This window comes from Eptatretus burgeri, chromosome 2 (assembly GCF_056783735.1).
Source record: "Eptatretus burgeri isolate ZD-2024b chromosome 2, Ebu_testis_v1, whole genome shotgun sequence".
Taxonomy (NCBI): domain Eukaryota; kingdom Metazoa; phylum Chordata; class Myxini; order Myxiniformes; family Myxinidae; genus Eptatretus; species Eptatretus burgeri.
In genome coordinates this window covers 142,615,832-142,640,059 of record NC_140962.1, presented here as the reverse complement: position 1 = coordinate 142,640,059, position 24,228 = coordinate 142,615,832, and the positions used below count along the sequence as shown (strand labels likewise).

The 24,228-nt window shown below is 43.8% G+C and overlaps 1 protein-coding gene across 1 annotated transcript; it reads left to right on the top strand.

Moving 5' to 3' along the window:
• Window positions 1-982: 982 nt before the first annotated feature.
• On the top strand, window positions 983-23,784 carry LOC147033383 (E3 ubiquitin/ISG15 ligase TRIM25-like). The gene is made up of 3 exons (XM_085854710.1): window positions 983-1,082; window positions 1,486-1,545; window positions 23,076-23,784. The coding sequence occupies exons 2-3, from the start codon at window positions 1,503-1,505 to the stop codon at window positions 23,597-23,599; spliced, it is 567 nt and encodes a 188-aa protein (XP_085710836.1). The 5' UTR covers window positions 983-1,082; window positions 1,486-1,502; the 3' UTR covers window positions 23,600-23,784.
• Window positions 23,785-24,228: the final 444 nt, after the last annotated feature.

The following is a 24,228-nucleotide window of genomic DNA, read 5'->3' as shown; positions in this document are numbered from 1 at the left end:
AATTGAAATCACATGGAAGACCAAATAAAATAAATACTGCATTGAAGTCATCAGAAGGAACCCGAACAATCAAAAAGGAAAGATGAAGTCATTAGGGGGAACCTAGATTGGACTCGGGTTTCAACTGCTACTGACTACCCTCGAACCACCACCCATCCCGGCACAGCCATGTGAGTCTTATTCAAAAAAAAAAATTCAAAAAGAACCCGGATTCAAAGTATAAAAAAAAAAATCTGGCTGCCAGACCATGCATCAGATCAGGTTGAAATTAAAAAAAATATATATATTCCCCATCACCACGAGATCATAATTGTGAAGTTTCAAGCTGTTAGATTTTTTTTTTAAGATTTTCGTTCAATCCAATATGGCTACCAAACCATGTGACCCATCAATTATTGATGAACACCCTGGTATCCCCAAGGCTTGGGGAACATGTGTGAAGTTTTCCTTCAATCTGTCCAGCCATTCTGGAGAGGAGAATTTTTGAAATGTTTTCAGGTAAATCCAAAATGGCTGCCAAACCATGTGACCTATGCCATCATAGGTGGGGAACTTTTTGTTCCTCATGGAACTAAAGTTTTTTTCTCGATCGATTCATCCATTTTGGAGAAGATTTTTGAAGGTTTAAAAAAAAAAAAATTATAACATCCCACATGAGTAGTCACACCGATGGTGAAAAATTTGTGTCAATCCAATACACGGTTCCAGAGAAAAGGGAATAACATAATGCAGACACACGTACGCACGTACGGGACAGATCTCTTAACCCCACTTTTCGGTTTGCGAGCGCTGGCTAAAAATTGCTGATAGCTTCAATCCAAACGCACAGATTGCTGACAAGTTAGTTATGCAGGCATGACAGTAGCATATTAAAGTGGTACAGCTTCCAGGTAGTTAAAATGTGCTGCTTTATGTTTATTTGTGTGTCGACAGTGATTGATAACTCGCAATGAGACAAGACAAGACTTCCACAAGGTGATGTCATCACGTTCTTCATAAATGTTACAAAAGAGCAGCCTTTCCACGTTATTCCACTCTTGGAAGGATCTTCCTGCTGTTCGCCAACTGCTTCAGCACGAGAGGTAATGTGATGTTAACTTAGTTAATGCTGTGTTCGGGATTGATGTAGTTGATGTACAATGATGCTCGATTGCAGTACGGTATCCTATAGTTCAGTGCAGTGGAATCTCCAAACATGATACGGAGTCCTTTCCCGGTTTCACCAGAGGGGACTATAGGATTGCTCTCCGTCTGTCCGTCCATCCCACCTGTGGTTTTTTTGACTTTTTTTTCTCAAACCCTTTAACATATTCAACTGAAACTTGGTACATAGCTTTATCATGACAAGTTACAGAATAAATGAGAATTTCAGTGTGTTTCGTCAATTTTTCACATTTTCCCTTTAGAAAATATCACCTCGGTCTGTTCACTTGTGCAGAAATGACAAAGTTTGAAATTTTGGTTTATCTTCATTCATTTGCACAGAGCAGCCGGTGAATGAGATGGAAACGGTTGACATGGAGCAGAGCCGCTTGAGAAGCCTTTGTAAGTGAAGGGAAATGGGAGAAGGACGAAGGATGATGATAGGATAGTAATAAAAGAGAATGAAGTATAACAAGGAGTTGATACTCTAGAGTCCTAGTTTGGTGGTTGTTTCCTCTGTTAAGAATGTCTTTTGCTCTTTCTTTGTTAGTCGTTCTCTACCTGACTCATTCTTCTCTGTCTTCATTTAATTGCTGAAAAGAACAGGTTAAAAAAAAAATAAAGCAGTTTCATACCAAGGTTGCTTTGGAAAGATAACAAAGCTGTTTCATAGTAACAGTTTTCTCCAATTGTTCACTTTTTGCCATACTTAAACTTTTCTTCTTCAGCCTCGTCTGCCTCCCTTTGTTTGCCCTCACTCACCACGTTTTGCCTTGCTCTTTCTTCTTTAGCTTCTCAGAACTTTTTTTTTTTTCCAAACAATATTTATGAATAACGAGAGATAGGGACCTCTCGTTTCCATGAAATCTTTATAATCAAGCACGATGCAAAACAAAATAACAACCTGCCAGGTCGCTTCCCCGCTACATTGTCATAATTGTGAACACAAAGGTTGGGAACCTCAAAGTTTCAGGCCGAATATAACTAACCCTAGCGATATAACCCCAATCCAAGGCCATAACTGAAGGCTGATTTTTGGGGAGGCCTCAATTTTCCTTTTAGGTAGGCCAATCAGATGAAATGCAAGAATACTCAAAATATATATTGATGTAGAAATATCCCTGGTTCATGATGTACACTGATGCTCAGTTTCAGTACAGTATCCTATCGTTCAGTGCACTTGAATCTCCAAACATGTTCTTAGTCCACTACCGGTTAAGAATTGAATAAGATTAGAATACACTTTATTGTTAACACAAAACAAAAAAGCAATAATGTATTTGTAGGCTCTGAAATTTTAGGTTGGCCTGACCAAAACGTCAGACGGATTTGGACGAAACTTGGTGGACGGTTGGTTGTGTGACAAGGATGAATTGATTCGATTTTGGTGATGATCCAAATCTGGATACGAGAATTATTTGATTTTTTTAAATCATTCTTCACCATTGAGAGATAGGGCCAAAAACGATTTATAGCATGATATTTCAAAAATATATTGGGCCAGATATGTTCTCGTAGATCAGGCATTGCGTGACGGAGGTATGTGCTCTACCACGTACTCTGAGGTTTTTTGGTTTTATCGGTGAACACCTGAGTTCGAAGTACGAGTGACATTTATCAACAGGAAGGAAATGACACACCACAGAAAAATCTTATATTTTGAACTGTTTTAATGAAACATGTGATATCATATCATCAGGTGTCCATCTAGGAACAGTTCAAATAATATAACTCATTCTCAATAACTCAACACATTAGAAGAGTTTTTCACAAGGAGAAAATGCAATCTTTACTCCGTTTTTTAACTTTGTTCTAGCGCCTTGTGTATAATTGAAATTAGCCAAATTTACTTCTTAGTTGTGTAATTTTGTATACAGCTCCGAAACTCACTCGTATCGTATTTGTAAGTTTGGTTTCGGTTGTTGAACACAATCTGAGGAATGATGGTGCAGTCAGGGACATGTGCCTGTTGCAGAGACAATCTATATATCCACGATAAACACCATTCTGTCTCTGTCTCTGTCTCTGTCTGTCACATGCATGGCCACATCTTTTAAGTTAAAAACTCCAAACTCGGGGTACAAATACAACGTTTTCTGGGAGGTAACATAGGCGATGTGGCTGCCACCTCACACGGGGTGTGGGCGCAAATTCTCTATGTAAATGTGTACCATGTCGCACCACCTTATGGTGGTGGTAGAGGGTATTACAATTTTCTTTTTTAACTGGGCAACGCTGAAGTTAAAGCACTCTTTGCATGGAAAAATTTGTTATCCTATCTGCTAATGTCTGTCTCCTACAAATTAGACAAAGGTGGGAAAACACAAGATTAAGGAATATAAACGTTCACAAGCTGATCTCAGCTGTGTATGTCCATCTCAGGAAACTTAAGGTTGTTTGCTCAATGAATGTCCAACCAGCTGTCAGGCATCGTCTAAACTTGAGTTTATTGACAAGATAAACACAACGTAACACACGAGCACAGCAACAGGTGACAAACTCTTCTTTTCTCATCTGCTCCTCAGCTCCATTTTGTAGCTTACAGAGACCGTTCTTGAACATTCCTGAAAGTTACACCTTTTTAAAAAAAATTTAAAATCCCCATAAACATGAGATGGTTCTGCATCGAGAAGAAGCTAGAAAACTGTTCGATACCGCGAGATCTTTCTATATCTAGAAACGGCTGGAACGTTCCCGAACACTCAACTTTTACACAAGCTATAAAAAAAAACATCAAACTTAAAAAAATCATCATTTGTCATCTTATTTTTTTTACTCTACCGAACGATTTCAATTAACATTATAGAGTCATAAATAATAAACAATCTGTTCCATCGGCACGCAAGCGTTAACATTGCACTGAACACAACACGACGCCGAACAGGTACTTGGTCCGACAGTGCAAGATGGCATGCACAATGCAAAGACAAACTAAAACGACACTCAGTGGAGCACATACCTCCACCAGGCTGAACCATTCACGGTCTGTATCCACTTATTAGCCGCATCTGAATCCGGACCTGAATCAAAATCGAATCGGCTTGTTCTTGTCACCGACTCGACTCAGCCACCAAATTTTTTTCATACTCCACCCACAACTTTTTGAGATATCATGGCATACAGACCATATATTTATTATTTAAGAAGTAATCTAAGCATGTGGACGAGCGATACGACACATGGCAACTGGTTTGCCAACTAGCAGACGGTCAAAGGGAAATAGTTAGACAGACATTGCAGATGAGTGGTTGAGAGAGAGCAAGGAAATGAGTGAAGCTTGGAGGAGGTCGTCAATGAGCGCAGAAGCGAACATGAGCGAGTATGGGATGAAAGCATGAAGTGACGATGGGTTTGCACTTTTGAAAGAGTGGATGAGGGGTGCATGAAAACAGGCACAGCAGTTGGTTCCTAAGATGATGAAATAGGTCGAAGAAAAAAGAAAAAAATACGGGGGCAGGGGGGACATATCCCAGACAAAGCAGGGGGCGAGGCCAGAGAGGAAATGGTAGAAGACAGAAAGATCACGGACCTGCCTGCGGTGAGAGAGTGAGAGACCGAAAGACTCAGCCTCATCGTGGGAGATACCAATGATCCAAAATGCCTTGGTTTCCACAAAATGAAGCCGAGAAAAAGAGAGAGGCGGGAGCACCAGCCCAGACGGGAGAGCAGTACTCCATCAAGCTGTGGATGAAACCTTTGTATGTGGCCAGGAGTTCACGTGTGCCAAGGAAGGACTTTGCATAATGGAGGATTCCCAGTCAACGACTGGCTTTGGAGGTGAGGTTTGAAATGTGGCTTTCCCAGGAAAGATCATGGCAGATAGTGAGACCCAGAAGGTTGAAAGAAAGGACCTCTTCTTCAAGGGGATTGTTGAGAAAGTAGATTGGGGTGTTTTCCAGATGGTCCTTTCAGAGACATAGTGAGAGTTTGAGATTTGTCCACATTGAAAGACATGTTCCACGTATTGGACCAGTTTGTGATTTTATCCAGATCTGCAGTCACCGAAGAAGCTGCTGCTTGCCGGTCTGAGGGATGACCGATGGTATGGCAGAGGGTGGAGTCATCGGCAAAGAGATATAGAGGATTTTCCAGAGAGTCTGAGAGATCATTGATGAAAACCAGAAAAAGAACAGGGCCCAGAACGCTACCTTGAGGAATTCCAGCCTGGACAGGAAGAGGGGATGAAAGAACTCCATTTGGGGCCACACATTGACTGCGACAGGAGAGGAAGTCTGCGAGCCATGAGTGGAAGTCTGCGAGCCATGAGTGGAGATGTCCTTGGATACCACAGGAAGAGAGTTTGGCGAGTTGGGCAGGGTGCCAGACCACATTGAAGGCACGCGATATGTCTGGGGAGATGGCTCTGATTTATTGTCCGGAATTGAGGATCTCCATCCATTGTTATGCCTGGTGTTGGCTTAATGGTTAGTGTGGTGCGTTTGGGATCCTAGGATCCTGAGTTCAAATCCCCCTCGGCTGTTGAATTAGTACCAGGTGGGATTGACTCTCCCTGCCATCCTTCCGAGGTCAGCAAAATGAGTGCCAGCATGCTGGTATCCTGTGTCGGAGTGGCAACCAGTCCAGGATTGTGCCCAGTAGCCAACGAGACTGCTTAGGCAGCATCAGTGCTCTGCACAGAGTATGGTCCCAATGGATGGATCGATCCCTTGTTGGGAGAGCAGAAAGAGCATAATCAGGGCAGAGTGACCTCGTCTGAATCCAAATTGATGATCGGAAATAAAGCTTTAATATTTACCAGGTTATGTGGGAGGTGTGGGTGCTCAGCTTAAAACTGGGTATCACTATCAGTCATGAACTCTCCATAGCAAACCACATAATTATTCAAACTATCCTCCAAAGCCAGCCTCAGACTGGAAATCATCCATCAGTCCATGCTCCTCCATGGTAAATCATAAATTCTTACAGTATACAAGCACAACAGCAGCAAATCAATGGAATTCTGCTCTTTCATAAGGAGTTTGCCTTCATACAGACAAATGTACGAGACACAACACTGGACTGTGAGAGAAGAAAAAACACATCCACTGATCTAGTGGGTTGTGCTGTCACATCCCGAGGAACTCTGGGTGGCAGTGACGCCATAACAATGGCATCACCTTTCTCACCACACTCAGCGGGAATTTCCTAAGAAGGCATTTTCTCCTCCCCATGGATGCCATCCTATAGGGATTGTCAGTGCCCTTATCCTTTTAAATGTTGACCATCAAGCAAGGAAGGAGCACATACCATTTTGATAGTGTTTGGTACGAATCAGCTGGGGTTTGAAACACCGACCTCCCAGGTTCGGAGCAGATGGTCTAAACCTTGTACAAAGACTTTGTTGGTCAAGACTTTGTTGTATCCATCAATACCTTACACTTTTGGCCATTGGATGCTGTGGAATCAAAATCTCTCCAAATCAAAGGCAACTCCCACTGAGAAGCAGAAATACAGGGTTGGCCTGTCTCCGTGTGTGCACAGTGACCTGCAAAAGTGTTCACCTCCTGCCAATCGTGCCTCATTTAGATGATTTATAAATTATGTAGAAATAATTTTTCCAAATGAACTTTTTTATTCATAACTGAAGAGATCAAACGAAACACTTTTAGTTGAAGGAGGCTACATGTTAGGAACACCTGCACAAATCAAAATTCATTGGTTGAAAAAGTATTCAGCCCCTTCGGTCAGTACCTGGTGGAAGTATCTTTTGCAGCAATGACTGCAACAAGTCTTTTTGGGGAGGACTCTACCAGCTTTGTACAGTGGGATGGTGAAATCTTTACCCATTCTTCGATTAAAAATTGTTCTAGTTCTGCCAAATTTGATGGGGATCGTCGATGGACTGCAATCTTCAAGTCTCGCCACAAATGTTCAATTGGGTTCAAGTCAGGACTTTGACTGGAACACTCAAGAACATTTATTTTCTCCTTCTTCAGTCACTCCAGTGTGGCTTTAGCTTTGTGCTTCGAATCATTGTCCTGCTGAAATGTGAATCTCCGACCCAGTTTCAGATTTATGGCTGACTTGAGCAGGTTTTCATCAAGGATTCTCCTGGAGTTTGGACCATCCATCATCTCTTCTATTCTGCCAAGCTTGTCATTCCCTGCTGCTGCAACCCCAAAACATGATGCTGCCACCACCATACTTGACAGGAAGGATGATGTTGACCGAGTGATGTGCTATGTCAGGCATAACGCTTTGAATTTAGACTAAAAAGTTCAATTTTTGTCTTGTCTGAACAAAAAAGGTTTCTCGACATGCCTGCAGTGTCATTAAAATGTTTGTTTGTTTTTTTCACAAACTCCATACAAGCTTTTCGATGTGGCTTTTTCAGTAATAGGTTCTTCCTTGCTGCCTGTTCCATAGAGGCCAGTTTTGTTAAAGGTACGGCATATTGCTGATTGAACACTGACCCTGTTTTGAACAAAGAGCCTGGCAGATCTTTCAAAGTCATTGTTGGATTTACAGTGACATCCCGAACCAGTTTCCTGCTTTGCTTACCCAGCTGCTAAGTTTGGATGGGCGGCCTGATCTGGGTAGAGTCTGGGTGGTATGATACGTCTTCCACTTCGTAATGATGGATTTCACCGTGACTCAAAGGGATAATGAGCGATGTTGAAATCTTCTTATAACCCTCTCCTGAACGGTGCTTCTCCAGCACCTTGTGTCTGACTTCCTTGGAAAGCTCCTTGGTCTTCATGTTTGCCTTGTTGGTTGACCAAGTGAGTTGCACCTAAAAACTCATTAGATCACAGGGGGAGATTAATTTTTAAGTTAAACCACTGATTACATACAGGAGAAACCTATTACATTTATTTTATAACTTTTCAAACAAATAACTTGCTCCTGAAGTGATTTAGGGATAATTAGGCAAAGGGTGTGAATACTTTTGCAGGCTACTGTATGTATGTGTGCGTGCGTGCATGTAGGTGTCTGTCTCTGGCGCCCCCTGCTGGTTGTTGGGGAGTCATGCGTGGGTGTGGCGTAATGGCCGCTGCCTGCTTTGCCTTGTTGGTGTTTCCTATCCCCCTTTCCTCTGTAGAGAGAGAAAGAGAGAGAGAAAGAGAGAGAAAGAGAGAGAGAAAGAGAGAGAGAGAGAGAGAAAGAGAGAGAGAGAAAGAGAGAGAGAGAGAGAGAAAGAGAGAGAGAGAGAGAAAGAGAGAAAGAGAGAGAGAGAGAGAGAGAGAGAGAGAGAGAGAGAGAGAGAGAGAGAGAGAGAGAGAGAGAGAGAGAGAGAGAAAGAGAAAGAGAGAGAGAGAGAGAGAGAGAGAGAGAGATGTAGAGAGAGAGAGAGAGAGAGAGAGAGAGAAAGAGAGAGAGAAAGAGAGAGAGAGAAAGAGAGAGAGAAAGAGAGAGAGAAAGAGAGAGAGAAAGAGAGAGAGAAAGAGAGAGAGAAAGAGAGAGAGAAAGAGAGAGAGAAAGAGAGAGAGAAAGAGAGAGAGAAAGAGAGAGAGAAAGAGAGAGAGAGAGAAAGAGAAAGAAAGAGAGAGAAAGAGAGAGAAAGAGAGAGAAAGAGAGAGAAAGAGAGAGAAAGAGAGAGAAAGAGAGAGAAAGAGAGAGAAAGCCCACAGCTTGTGGTATAGGAAAGCTTCGAGCCAGTAGCCTACTTTGTTATCGAGTACTTTCCTGTTTACCTGTATTACGGGTGTGTTTTTTTTGTTTCGCGTTTCCTACGGCGAAACACACATCTGAGCGGTTATACGACCCTTCACCTCATTCCCTTCCTCACCCCCTCCCCTTTCTTCCGTTTGTTGAAATCAAAGAATGTCAACATGTTCCCGCTACGCGGCCTATGAGGCCTTGACGTGGAAACATGGTGTCATGTGCGTTCCTCCTAACGAGGTCAGTGTAGATGACATTTTCTACCATTGGTAATATGGTTGGGTTTGAAAAGTCCACGCAGCTTCTCACATGAATAAACGAGCAGTTGTTTTTGTATCGGACGATCATTAACTTCCGCCATCGAAGATCGGAGGTTACTGTTTGTTTGTGAACAGTATTACGGAAAAACTCCGACGGATTTCGACGAAACTTGGTGGGGGGGGGATTAGGTATGGTCCAAGGATCATGCCATGAGATTTTGGACTTAGTCCCCCACAAAAAAAATTTAGAAAAATTTTTTTGCATTTCTACATGTTTTAAGTGATTTCCAACCCCCCCAAAAAAATTGAGAATTTTTTTTTTGCACTTCTACATGCTTTAAGTGATTTCAACCCCCCCCCCCAAAAAAAAAATTGTGAGAAAAAAAATATTTTTGCAACTTTTTTTTCAACAAAATTTCGATTTTTATTTTTTTGCATTTCTACATGTTTTAAGTGATTTCCAACCCCCCCCCAAAAAAAAATTGAGAGAGAAAAAAACATTTTTGCAACTTTTTAAACAAAATTTCGATTTTTTATTTTTATTTTTGCATTTCTACATGTTTTAAGTGATTTCCAACCCCCCCCCCCCCCCCCACCAAAAAATGTTGGAGAAAAGAACGATAACTCTGTCAGCATTGTTGACATCATATATAATGAATAAGATATAACGTTCACTTGAGTGACCCAGCAGTGTTGGCGGCGGAGGTTTTGCACTCTCCCGAGTGCTCCCCCTCTAGTTTAGTACATGACATCGTCTCGACTGGAATATAAACTGAAAATGGTTATTTCATCTTAGCCTCCCCTCTCGCCACAACTAGAACCAAAATTGTACTCAGTAATGTCGCACCTTTCATCAGGAATGAAGCACTGGTAAAAGAATGATCTCAATTCGGGACCGCAGTCTCTCAGATTACAATGTTACCTTTGCGATGCCGGAACGAGCAGGTTAGACACGTGATGTCTTTCAGGCGACAGGCATACATTGTGCTTCCCTCGTCTAACGTCGATAAAGTGCTTAATGCGGTTTTTAAATTTTGCATAGATGGACACTCGTACCAGGTGTACGCGTCGACGGAAACACAAATGTTTTAACTGCAATGGTTTCAGCCATTTAAAACGTTTATGCCCAAAAAATGCATCCCCAACAACCGAGGATACTATTGCTCTGTCTAATACGGCCCCACCTGTTAGCACCGATGACCCTGTTATTCTCAGAGAACGAAACATCAGACCCTAAGGATACAGAGGAAAGTACTTCAAGTGTTTGGGATGGGTTTACAACTATTCCCTTAAGGAAAAGAAAAACGGATCAGAACGAACTTAACCCACAAAGGAAAAAAGTGGTTTTGGCTGCGAGTGAAAAAACTCCGGGCTTATGTGACACAGTGTCAATGGCAAATCGGTAAGAGTGACTCTCAAATGATGAAATGGACCCCCTGTTGGTAGATCAAGGAGAAGGGGATTTACTCCCAGAGAAAATTATGGAAACTACAGTCAAGATCCCTACTTCTGATAAGGAAATTGAACCATGTAATGATCTTACCGAAAAAGAATTAAAAACTGTCTCCAGAACCCCCCAATCGTGCCACGAGTTAACCACCGACTCCTCAATGGTGGAAATTGCTCCATCGAATACCCCTGAAGTCATACCTGTTGTGACAAAGCCCTGAAAAAAACTGCATCCTGAAAAACCTGAGGCAGACGCTAATGTACTACTATCCTCCCCCCTCCCCTCACTCAATCTCCCCCTCCCCCCTCTACATTACTCAAGGTGGAATCGGAGCCTCCCTCACCCCTCCCTCCACGTCAAAAACAGAACAACCTGATCCCTGTATACTACAGAGTATAAACACAGTTTGTGAATCAGAAATTGAAAATTTTCCAGATAGTACTTCTGACATGTCAGAAGGAGAACCAGATAACATCGAAGAATTCCCTACAAACAGTACTCCCAATGTCTCACCATCGTAAATCCTTAAATTCCTAAATCATACTTTTAGGAAAAGACATGTAGATATAAAGGAATACTTTTCTGACTTGCATGGTTTTATTGAAACAGCAAAAAGTATCATTCGTCGACCTAATGATTACCATTTCACCGAAACACAGTGCAGTAGGCTTAAGAAGCACATTGTTAAAGCTAAAATGGAAATGAAATTATGACCTGCTTGCACTTCTTTGCTTTCCACCTCTTCATCACTATGGCAATCCTTGGCAGCTTTAACATAAATGGTGGAGCAAGCCAGTCTTGGATGCTCCAAGTCATCAACCTCATTAAACAACAAAAATTAGATGTAGCCTTTTTGCAAGAAACCCACTCCACTCCAGCATCGCACAGTGTTTGGAATAGAATGATGAAAAAGACCGGTTATTTTAGCGATTACAACTCTCGCACAGCAGGAGTTGCTTTTCTGCTTAGTCCGCACTTCTGCCAGGTTTCAGTCAGGTCAGGTTCGATCTGTGACCTGCTACAGGTACCATGTAAACCTGTACTAACCTGTTCCATGGTCGGGTTGTCGGCGACTAAACCGTCTCCCCCACCAGGTTTTCTGGTGAGGAGGGTGTTTGGATATGGACACCCAGCAGGATTAAAAACAAAACCTGTCAATGGGCGGAGGAGCTCCTTGTGAGCCAACGGCCATCCATATCTAGTGCCCAACTGTGTCTGCGGACGTCCTCCTGCAGTTGGGTTACTTCTTATTAGGAGGTTGGTGGCAGGATTTGCACTCCGGCCACCGTAAAACGCTTCATTCCGCAAAACGCAAAAACACAAAAAAATCTGAAAACCCACTCCGTGGGAGTACCTCCTGTACAGCTTCCCTTTGCAGGGCAGCTCACCGGATGACAGGATTGGGGCAAAGCCTTCGGGACCCCCAATCTTTGATAGGAGGGAAACCACAGGGTAACATCCCTGGGTCAGATTGCGGGAGAGTGTCGGAGTGGTGCTGAGGTGTTGTCCACCAGATGGCGGTCTCCTTGGGTTAACCTGAGGCGGTCACTTCGGGTGGGTGCCTAGAATGTCCTATCCCGAAGAGAGGATGATCACCTGTCTCTGTTATCATCTGAGCTCAAGCGTTTGGACATCGGGATTGCAGCTCTCTCTGAGGTTCGGAGACCGGATTGCGGCGAGATAATGGTGGGTGGTTACACCTACTATTGGTCTGGTCGCTCTGATGGTTACCATTCCCAAGGAGTTGCTGTAGCTGTGTCCAATAAGCTGACCCCAATGATAATTGAGGTAACACCGGTCAACGAGCATATTATGAGATTAAGGATTCGCCACTCCTTAGGTGTCATTTCCCTGGTCTCTATTTATGCTCCGACTGAGGCGAGTGATCTCACCGTGAAGGACACATTCTACGCCACACTCGAGTCTGTGGTTGATCAGTGCCCCAGACGAGATACACTTCTAGTCTTGGGGGATTTCAATGCATCGACTGGAACTGATAGGGATGGTTATGAGGTGTGTGTTGGTCCCCATGGGTCAGGAACTATGAACCAGAATAGCACTAAGTTCCTTGACTTTGCAAGAAGTCATGGACTTAGAGTGGCTGGTTCATGGTTTCAGCACCCGCAAGCTCATCGCTGGACTTGGTATTCCAACGCTGGCGGTGTGGCAAAGGAGATTGACCATGTCCTCATTGACGGTCGTTGGAGGATGATCCAGAACTGCAGGGTCTACCGGAGTGCTCAGTTCCTCAATACTGACCACAGGCTTGTTGTAGCAACTCTAAAGCTGCACCTTAAATCCTGGAGAATGGTACCATCCCAGCCTAGGCTGGATGTTGCCAAGCTCAAGGATGAGAGAGTAGCTGAGGAGTTTGCGAACAGGCTGAGTGGACACTTGGGGGGTCTGGGTGCTTTGGGGGGTCCTGAAGAGTTGTGGAGCACCTTCAAGACCACCGTCCTTGATGTTGCCGGTGGATGCCTTGGAGTTCACCGCAGGGCAAAGAAGAATTTTGTCTCTCAAGGGACACTGGATACCAGTGACCAGAGTCGCAGGGCCAGGCTGAATGGCAGAGCTGAGCTGTTCAGGGAGCTGAGGCATAAAACTGTACGTGCACTGAGGGTGGACAAGGAGGCCTATGTGCGAGGAATCTGTGAGGGGGTAGAGCATCACCTGTGGACAGGTGATTCTCGTCCCGCTTACAGGGGAATTCGCGCATTACGTTCATCCAAGCCCATCCCTCGGAGCACTGCAGTTCGAGCAGAGAGTGGTAGGCTCTTGACAGAGGAGTCTGAAGTGAAGGCCCGCTGGGCCGGTTACTTTGAGTGGTTGTACCAGGCTGATCCCCCAGCTGTCGAGTTGGACGTCAAGGGTGTTACAATCCCTGTTGCTGACCCTCGAATCAACTGTGGTCCACCATCGCTTGTGGAAACACAGGCTGCGGTGAACCAGTTGAAACGGGGCAAAGCTCCAGGGATCTGTGGCATCCATGCTGAACTTCTCAAGGCTGGTGGAAATGCTGCACTCGTGTCGTTGCATGCAGTTTTGTGCTCTGCCTGGAACACAGGCATCATCCCAACTGACTGGAAGAGGGGCCTTGTTGTCCCTCTCTGGAAAGGGAAGGGTGATCGCCAAGACTGCAACAACTACCGAGGGGTGACGCTGCTCTCAGTGCCGGGCAAGGTCTTTGCTCGGATAATTCTTGATAGGGTTCGCCACCATCTGCTTGAGCACCAGCGTCCAGAGCAGTCAGGCTTTACACCAAAGAGGTCAACAATTGACCGTATCCTTGCACTTCGTGTCCTCACCGAACGCAGACGAGAGTTTCGGCAGGGGCTGCTTGCAGCCTATGTTGATCTCTGTAAAGCGTTCGATTCAGTGAATCGGGATGTCCTCTGGAGGATTCTTGGTCTTCGTGGGGTGCCACCGAAACTGATCGATCTGATGTCTGAACTCTACTCTGGTACTGAGAGTGCTGTGAAGTGTGGTGGTACCATCTCTGACTTATTTCCAGTTGTTACTGGAGTTCGTCAGGGATGTGTACTGGCCCCCACACTTTTCAGCACTTGTATGGACTGGATTTTTGGGAGGATGTCGGAGAGATCAAGTTGCGGTGCGTCGTTTGGCAATGTCAAGATCTCGGACCTTGATTTTGCAGATGATGCAGTCATCTTTGCGGAGACTTTAGACATCCTCTTGGGGGCCCTCGAGGTGCTGAATGAGGAGTCGGAGCCGTTGGGATTACGGATTTCTTGGGTCAAAACTAAGATCCAGGCTTTCGGTGACATCTTGGATGCTGCTGTCCTGTCTGTGTCTGTTTGTGGTGAGGATGTTGAGGTCGTGGAGAGATTCACTTACCTTGGCAGTGATATTCATGTCTCTGCTGGCTGCGAGTCAGAGGTCAATAGACGTCTGGGTCGGGCCTGGGGAGTCATGGATTCACTGGATCATGGGGTGTGGCGCTGCCGGTACCTGTGCAGGAGGACGAAAGTCCGAGTCTTCAGGTCCTTGGTACTTCCAGTCTTGCTCTATGGGTGCGAGACTTGGACTTTGACCAAGGATCTGAGACGGAGACTTAATTCCTTTGGTACCAGGTCTCTTCGGAGAATCCTTGGCTATCGCTGGTCGGATTTTGTGTCCAACGAGCGGTTGCTGAGAGAGACTCGGATGAGATTTGTTACCTGCATAGTCCGTGAGCGTCAGCTGCGGCTGTATGGACATGTGGCTCGTTTTCCTGACGCTGATCCTGCTCACCAGATTCTCTCAGCGAGGGAGTGTCATGAGTGGAGGAGGCCAGTGGGCCGACCACGTGCCTCATGGTTGCAGCAGGTTGACCATCATCTCAAGGAGATGGGGATGGGCCTGGCATCTGCCTGGGGGATGGCCAGCTGGAGGCCCCTGGAGTACCGGCGGAAAGTGGACGCAGCGACGTGCTGTTCTGGCACATGCTCCCATACCTGACCTGACCTGACCGCACTTCTGCCCTCCACAACTTTCATTTCAGGAAATAATCCCAGGTTACCTTGCTTCCCTGGATTTTGTTGATAATAATATCGAATTCACTTTAACAAATGTCTATGCTCCTTCAAAGGGCACAGACCGCCGAAGTTTCTTCAAAAGGTTACGACTCTAAATGAGGCAATTAGATTTGCAAAAGTGCATCGTAATGGGAGGCGACTTCAATTGCACCTTTCAGCCCGCAGATGATCGGAATGGTGCAGAACCTCACCCCGGATCAGCCAGACTGCTGTCTGACATAAGGGATTTTAGTCTTCAAGATATATGGTGGATACAAAATCCAAATACCCATCAGTTTACTTGGAGTAAAGTTGCCAACAATCAGGTTGCCCTCGTCCAGCTGGATAGATTTTACATGAACTCACCCCTTATTAACCTCTCACAGACCACGAGAATTTCTCCATCTGGCTTCTCAGACCATCACCTTATCACCACGTGCTACCGAATAGGGTCGTCTCCAAATCGCCACTCTTTTTGGAAACTTAACATCTCCATATTAGACAACCCCTCTTTTAATAGTGCCTTTCAAAGTGTATGGTCCAATTTAGTAGGTGCTAAGCCCCAATTTAAAGACCAGCGGTTATGGTGGGACAACATAAAGGTCCAAATTTGAAATTTGTCAACATTTCTGCTCTTTAAATACACAAGTAGAACGCAGAATAAAAGCAGAACTGGAGAAAGAAATTCTACAAATTCAAAGCAACCTAAAACCCCACCTTGCCCCCCAACAAAAACCAAGACTGCATGAGAGTCTCTTCTCAATAATATAATCACCAACCATACCCAAGGAGCATTAATGAGATTACGCTTTCGACACCTTCATCTATTAGATAACCCAACCTGGTTTTTCTTTGACTTTGAATCAAAATCGCCTCATTCCCTAATCACTGCTTTAAAACGTCCTGATAATTCGGTCACTACCAACCTGGTAGAAATTAAGAACAACACAAAAATTTTCTTCTCTAAACTTTACCAGGCAAAAGATGTTGATTTAGAACTGGTTTCTCAATTGGCGGATGGTATCAGTGTTCTATCCCCCAGACAAAAGATGGATTTAGAATCACCACTCACACTCGAATAACTTTCTGTTGCCCTTAAGAGCCTGAATGGAGGGAAATCACCTGGGCTGGATGGTCTACCAGCGGAGTCCTTCAAAAAATTCTGGGACCTGATTGGACCTGAATTGCTTTTGGTCTTCCAAGAGAGCCTGGAGAAGAATGAACTCCCACTAATTTGCAGAAGAGCTGTGCTTACTTCGATTCCTAAAAAAGGGAATCCCTTGCTCATCTCACAGTGGAGGCCAGTGTCCCTGCTGTGTACAGACTATAAAATCCTCTCAAAAGCTTTGGCCTTACGCATTTCACCTCTACTAAAAGATATTATACATATGGACCAAACCTACTGTGGCCCCAGGCATAATTTACAGGATAGTATCTATGTTATTCGAGATGTAATTGATATTTGTGAGATAAATCATGGAAGTTGTGGCCTGGTCTTCCTGGACCAGGAGAAAGCATTTGACTGTTTCTCACACATACCTTTTTGAAGATTAATTTTTTTTTTTGGTTTTGGCCCCCTCTTTCTCTCACATATACAGTTGTTATTCAAACATAATGGCTTTGTTAAAAATAAACAATGAACTTGTACCCCCATTTGGGGTTGGGAGAGGGGTAAGGCAGGGCTGCCCTCTTTCAGGAATTTTGTATACTTTATCTCTTGAACCCTTCTAAAACACCCTTCGTAAATCCTTATCTGGTGTCACTCTGGGAACTAATCCCTTAAAAAGCATCGCCGATGCAGATGACATCTGTGTCTGCATAAATCATGCAGAAGACATTGTTAAGATGATGAGTACCTTGGATCTCTTTAGTAAAGCATCATCAGCCAGAATAAATTGAGCTAAAACAGAAGCACTGTGGCTCCAACCCTCTACCTATCCCATATCCACCCCCCAAACCACCCCCCTTTCCCTCTCCCTCCTCGTCTCCCTGGCAATATTTCTTGGAAAAGTGATGGGATCAAGTTCCTAGGAGTGTTTCTAGGTCCGGGCGATTTTAGGAGGCATAACTGGGAAGGTTTGTTGGCAAGCATGGAACTAACTTTACTTAAATGGAAGAGTTTACTCTGCCAACTATCCTACCAAGGCAGGGTACTAGTCATCAACAGTCTGGTCACCTCAACGTTATGGTACAAGGTTCTTGCCCTACAGCCACCTGCAGACATCGTGGGCAATATACAGAAATGCATCACTTGTTTCTTCTGGTCTGGAAAGCACTGGCTGCGACCGGAAATCCTGAACTTACCAGTGGCTGAAGGTGGCCAAAGACTTGTGAATGTCAAGTGCCGCATCATGGCTTTCCGGCTGCGAACAGTACGACACTTCTTGTATGAACCCTGTTTGGTCTGGAGACAATTCACCAGTTGCATCTTCCGACAAGCTGGAAAATTGAACTTTGCACAAGAGTTGTTCTTGATGGACTCAACCAAGATAGATTGGTCTGGGTTACCTGCTTTTCACTGAAGCCTACTCAATGCATGGCAAGCTTTCGGCTGCCATCGTGACCCCTCGACCTACACTGAACCCATGTTCTTCAACGAGCCACTGTTTCACAACAGTTTATTTGAAGGCAATGAAGGGGAGAATGCTTTCATTCAGCAGTTCACAAACACTGCAATAACGAAAGTGTGCCACTTGAAGAATGTCACCAATGATAGGTGGCTCAGTGCCACTGCTCTCGCGTCAGAGGTTGGCATTAGATCATGTCGCAAAATGGACAGCATGCTAAAATCGGTACTACACACCTACTGAGCCTCACAAAAAGTTTGGAAAAAAAAAACCCTCCCATACCCACCTCTGACTTTTCCCCACCTTTTCCAAACCTTTATCTATCTGGCTCTAACAGTCTAGAACCGATTGGTTTTGGCCGATCTCGATCCCTTTCTGGGAATAATCGAAAAACTCTGAACATACAATGCCTAAAAGTGCTTTTTCTCTCTTTGTCCTCCCCCGTATCCTGTAGATGGGTCACAGTCTGACCAAAAACCCCTCCCCTTTATCCTATTTGGAATTGGTACTATAGACAGCCTGGACCAAAATGGGTTGCAGATCTCAAATGGAGAATCGCACATTGGGTATTGCCAACAAATTCTTTAATTCACTGGTTTTCACAAACAAAAAGTGAGCAATGTCCCTTCTGTGGACAAACTGAAACACTACCTCACGCGTATATACGCTGTAACCGTTTAACGCCTCTATTTGTCTTCCTGAAGATGCTTTTGGCATGTCTCTCATAATTTTGATTTTTCAACCTTTATTTTTGGCCCGAGTATGCCCTTCAACTCCCCAACAGCAATCCTAATTTATTTTTTCCTTTCACAAGCTAAGCTTGCTATATATAAAAGACAAGAAAATCAAAAATGTGCAATGGTTTGTATCAAACAGATAGCTTAGAAGTGTTTAAAGAATCAAACTGGAGTTCTGGTGTTGCTCTCAGGTACAGGTGTTTGACCCAATTTTGTATAAACAATGCCTTGTGTAAAGTATCTGATGGTTAGTTAAAATTCACTTATTAGTTAGTTACTGTATACCCTCTGTCTAAACTTCTTGTTGTTTGCTTATGATGTAAAATTGTGTGCAACTGTGTGAGCCTCTGCATGTGAGGCAATCAATTTTTGTAATAAAAAGGACATAAAAGTCAACTTTCTCTTTCTCTCTCTCTCCCCTTCGTTGGTGACCTCTGTTTGCATCTTGCCTCACTTGCAGAGTATAAAATAAGAAAAATTGATCAATGCACAATTTGCGCATCCAATGTTCTCGCCGTGGCTGGCTCCAACGATTATTCTAACCAACAATGCATGCCACCATGTGTCTATTACTGATCGAAAGCATATTATGATTACCACAGAAAACCATGATTATGATTAATGATTACTTTTATCACTTAAGTCTTAGATGTGTGCATTTTCCAATTGTACAACACAGTGAGGGATTACACTTGAAAAAATATTTTAAAAAACGAACAAATATTTCAGTAAAAAGGTATACACTTTAACAAGTAGATTACAAGCATTTTAGCTCTAAATCGTGAATAATTGGTACATATTTCAAAATATTAATCAGAAGTGCCATCCATAGATAAATTATCTGGTTTTTCTTACAATACAATGGCTGGTCCAAGTTTAACCATAAACAGCAACTTTCTAACACAAACAGAACACCTGTGTAGTTAATCATTACTACAGTGGTATCAAATGTCATAATTCTTAGAATAAAAAAAAAAATGCAAAAATCTTAGTTCTGAAAGTTTTCTTGTACCTCTTCTTAGCTTTTTCTGTTAAGTCATTTTGGTCTAATTCAAATTTGTTTGAAAACCATTTTTGTTTGTAACCCTTTTCTGCGTTTTTTTTTTTTATTTAACGAATATAAGGTGGCAGGTCTTGGGTCAAAATTGGCTAACACTGTCATATTAATTTTTTTGTACAAATAATTTGCGATTGTCGAATTTTGCAGAAGAGATCTGCCAGGTGATTTCACGATGGGCACAAATAATTTGGACATGTAAAAAGCACTAATATCAGAGACGTCATTACAATTTACAGACATTTGGCTGAAACATTAATAAGTTAACTGCAACTTACACCAAGTAATTATTATTGTGAAGATTTTTTTTTACAGATAACACTGGGCTGCATTTGAAATATTTTTTTCAGAGGTCTAGGTTTTCTCAACGGTTCCTACGTTTTTTGCATGCTGAATTCAGAAATGTATCTAATTTTTCTCAATCAGGTCAAGTTTTTATGCTATCTCAATTTTAAGGAAAAATAAAAATCAATTTTAGTTTTTTTTATTCAAAATCAGACTTACATTGACAGAAAATGTACAAACTATACATATAATGACACACAAGTACACTTAATGTGGAAGAAAGTGCCTTCTCAATTACTTTAATTTCAATTTCAGAAAAATATAGATAAATCGTTGTTTCTGGAAACACCCAACTTCAGTCGCTCCAGCAGTCGCTGTTTTCCTTCGTCTTTTTAATGTTGAATTTCACATTAATGGTGAATCCCTTGCAGGACCGTGAATCGACAATAATTCGACCGCGTGGGATAGGGTTAATTGCCAAACTTCAATATACCTAAAAACTCCACTCGGCAAAGCTACTGGGGATTTCACACCCTCGACGGAGCTCGAGTGGGACGAGCCGTAAAGCCGCTGTCACACCTTGACGTTTTAGCCAGCGTATAGCAACGTATCAAAATGTATGTAAAACGCTGGCGTACGCTGAACTATTGATGTATCTTTTTTATTTTTTTTGGCATATAATAACGTGTTGGACGTATGCATAACACATTAGTAACGTACACAGAACGTTTTAATCACATATAGATAACTTGTACCAACGAATGCTGAGCGTGTTGTCGGCGTTCACAACCTATGCCCAACGCTAGTTTAACTTGTGCATAGCGCACGGCAGCATATCGCTGACGATCACGTGGCGTAGGCTATTAACAGGCTGCGGCTCGACGATTCAAATCATAACCGCACTAGACATCGAAGTGTGAAGCCGCTGTCACCCCTTGACGTTTTAGCCAGCATATGCCGACATATGAAAAATTTGCCGAACCAAGCTGGCACACGTCGAATACGTTATGGGTAAGTTTTGTATACGTTAATAGCACGCTGGCATACATCATAGTACACTGGCATAAGTCATTGTACGCAGAGTACGTTGAGAAATTTTCAGCGTTTTGAAAATTTATTGACGTACTCGACGTATGACACACATTCCACATAGGCGCGCTACGCGATCGTTGACACGCGTTACTTGTAAGGTACTCATAAGTCGGAACACATCAATGTAATGGTTAGCGTCAGTGTTCCAAAGGCCCTGGTTTTTTTTGTGTTTTTTCAGTATGACGGTTACGATTTAAATCGTTGAGCGGCAGCCTTTTAATTTTATTATAACCGCATTAGAAATCGAAGTGTCAACATCACACCGTAGAAAAAATAAAAATTAAAATAAAAAAACCAGGGAGTCTGGAACACTGACGCTAACCATTACAATAACGACTTTCGACTTATGAGTACCTTACAAGTAACGTGTGTTGACATGTGTCAACGATCGCGTAACATGCCTACAACATGTTACTCATAGGTTAGAAATAAGTTTCAGGTATGCAAAACATTACCTCGACGTGTTTCGACTTACGAGTAACTTACAAGTAACGCGTGTCGACGTGTGTCAACGATCGCGTAACGTGCCTACAACTTATGGCCAGCATTATGCGGAACGTGTGAGTCATACGTCGGGAAATTTCAAGCATGGAAAATTTGTCTAACAGCTCAGCGAACTACGACGTATGCTAGCGTGTTCTTAACGTATACAAACTTACCCATAACGTATTCAACATGTGCCGGCGTTTTAGCCCAATTTTGCATGTCAGGCATACGTTGGCTAAATCGTCAAGGTATCATATCGTCAAGCTAAATCGTCAAGGTATCAATCATACGTTGGCTAAATCGTCAAAACAAAAAGGGCCTTTACCGTGCTCGAACTGTGCGAACCCGAGCGGATGGTTACCAAGACCCGTCGATCCAAATACACAATTTACCGTTTCCCAATTTCCCAACACACACCGTGCAAAGCCAATGAAAGAAGCACAGAAACGAGCTGGTACATTCAACAATAGGGGTATATATTTTACAATCATCGGGGAGGGGAAGCACAAAGAGCAAAGTTATCACGACTATAAGAAATGCAATGTACAATGAGCCAAGAAAGCACTTACACAATTGTTACTTATAGACGGGGCCCAAGGACACACCCACACGCACACACAAATGCCCAGAAAGAGATGGATCTCGTCAGCTCAGAGGGAAGATGGGCTGAGGGAAGAGAAGCTAGCTTGGACCTGTCCACCTCGTGTGGTTCTCGACGATCTTGGGGTAACGGGACTCGAACCCGCAACACGAGGCCGCTCCAAGCACCAGGTACAGAGGGTCGCGTCGGGCGTTGGCACACTCCTCCGACTCGCAGGCAGGCGACACGGGATGATCTCCCGAGTTGAGATGGTCGACCGCCCACAGCAATGCGCCAGACGAGATGCCTCGGATCAGCGCGACGCAGTCAGCCGCAGACCCGGACAGAGACGCAATTATTCATTGTTTCTCTGTCCTTTCCGGGCGCGGTCCTCTCCCGTGGCCTGCTCCCATTGGGTGGATGGCGTGTCGCAGCTCCGCCTTCTTGCCAAGGACCGCCCCGACTCTGGTCTGCTCGTCGCCCATTGGGTGGAAAACGACGCATGCCCTTATTTGGCGCGCAGCTGAAGCGAAACGCTTTGTGACCAAATACGGTGCGAAATCGACACCGAAACGCACACCGCCTGAGGTGTGGAATTCCAGACACGCCCTCATACCGGGGAGCACGCGGAGAATGCCGAGAGCAGAGTGTTGTTGTTGTTGTTGGTCAGGTATGGGAGCTTGTGCCAGAACAGCGCGTCACTGCGTCCACTTTCCGCCGGTACTCCAGGGGCCTCCGTCTGGCCATCCCCCAGACAGATGCCAGACCCATCCCCATCTCCTTGAGATGATGGTCAACCTGCTGCAACCACGAGGAACGTGGTCGGCCCACTGGCCTCTTCCACTCATGAGACTCCCTCGCTGAGAGAATCTGGTGAGCAGGATCAGAGTCAGGAAAACGAGCCACATGTCCATACAGCCGCAACTGACGCTCACGGACCATACAGGTAACAAATCTCATCCGAGTCTCTCTCAGCAACCGCTCGTTGGACACAAAATCCGACCAGCGATCCGAAAATCCGACCTGACTTGGTGATGAAAATGTAAAAACCCTATCTATCAAAATAACTCCGCAGCGCATGTACATTTAATTCCCATTCGACAAGGGACGGGACCCTGACTAGAAACACACACTTACCGATACAACTGAGCTATAAGGACTCTGGCTGTTGTATGCAGTGAGCTTCCAAATTCGTAACAATGCTACATGTGAAATCAATGTGAAATTATATTCGAGAAAAATGTGTTTATGCTTCTCTCTGTTTGTCTAACAAAAGCGCTGGCGTCTTGCTGTCGTCCACAGATGGTCGGAACCCGAGGCTGGACCCAAACTCTGCACATCGGCGGATAATAATCTCCGAGGACCTCAGCACAGCAACTCGAACTGAGACCAAACAACCATACCCGGAACACCCTGATCGGTTTGATTTTTGGGATCAAGTTCTTGCCACCGATAGTTACTCCTCGGGCTGTCACTACTGGGAGATCAATGCAAGTCGGAGTCGTTATTACGCTGCTGGAGTCGCGTTAAACTCGATAAAGCGGAAAAGGGGAAGGAAAGAGTCCAGGTTGGGGTGGAATTCTGAGTCTTGGTGTATCTGCAAATGGTTTGATGAATACATCGTCATGCACAACAATTGTAAGGCTCAACTGTCCATGGATGGGGAACCCCAACAGTTGGGGTTTTTGTTGGATTGTGAGAAGGGAGAGCTGACATGTTTCGAGAACTCGAAGGTCCTGCACGTGTTCAAGGGGAACTTCAACGACTCCGTGAAACCCGCTCTGTTGTTTGGTTTGAGTGGTTCTGTGAAGTTCTGCTCTTTGTGATGATTTTCCTCGTTTTGTGCTGTTTGTGATGAAAGTTGATTTCACATGACGTAAAAATTGCAGGTTAGTTATTTTGGAGTCTAATCAATTGATGAACATTTACTTGTGCTTACTTGCATATTGATCATTTGATTATTATTATTATTATTTGCTTGTTGTTGTAATAAAGCTCTCAAATAAATAGATTTTGGCTCCTGCTATCCTGAACATACGTGAAATTGTCGCCTACGGGTCACAATTCGAAAGCAATCTTCAGGAAACTTCACCATATAGTGGAGTTTGTCAAAAGGAAGAAGCCTATTGTTTTTTGAGGTCAAAATGTCAAAAGGTCAACAAAGGCCAAAGGTCAACAACTAAGGTGGTATTTCTAAAATCCTCAACTTTCATCCGATTGACTTGAAATTTGAACAGGATTTATATTTCATGTCAATGGATTAAACCAGCCAATTATTTTTGAGGTCAACATCGGCCCAAGGTCAACAACTAAGGTAACATTTCTAAAATGCTCAACTTTCATCCGATTGACTTGAAATTTGAAGAGGATATACATCTTTGAGGTCACGCAATTCAACCGCCAATTATATTGGAGGTCCACATAGGCCAAAAGATCAATGTAGGCCAAATTTCTA

Bases quoted from the DNA above. Each gene is read 5' to 3' on its own strand.
- LOC147033383 (XM_085854710.1), top strand. From the start codon at position 1,503: ATGGAAACGGTTGACATGGAGCAGAGCCGCTTGAGAAGCCTTT. The intron at 1,546-23,075 runs GTAAGTGAAGGG...TGTCGTCCACAG, and splicing joins GAGCCGCTTGAGAAGCCTTT to ATGGTCGGAACCCGAGGCTG.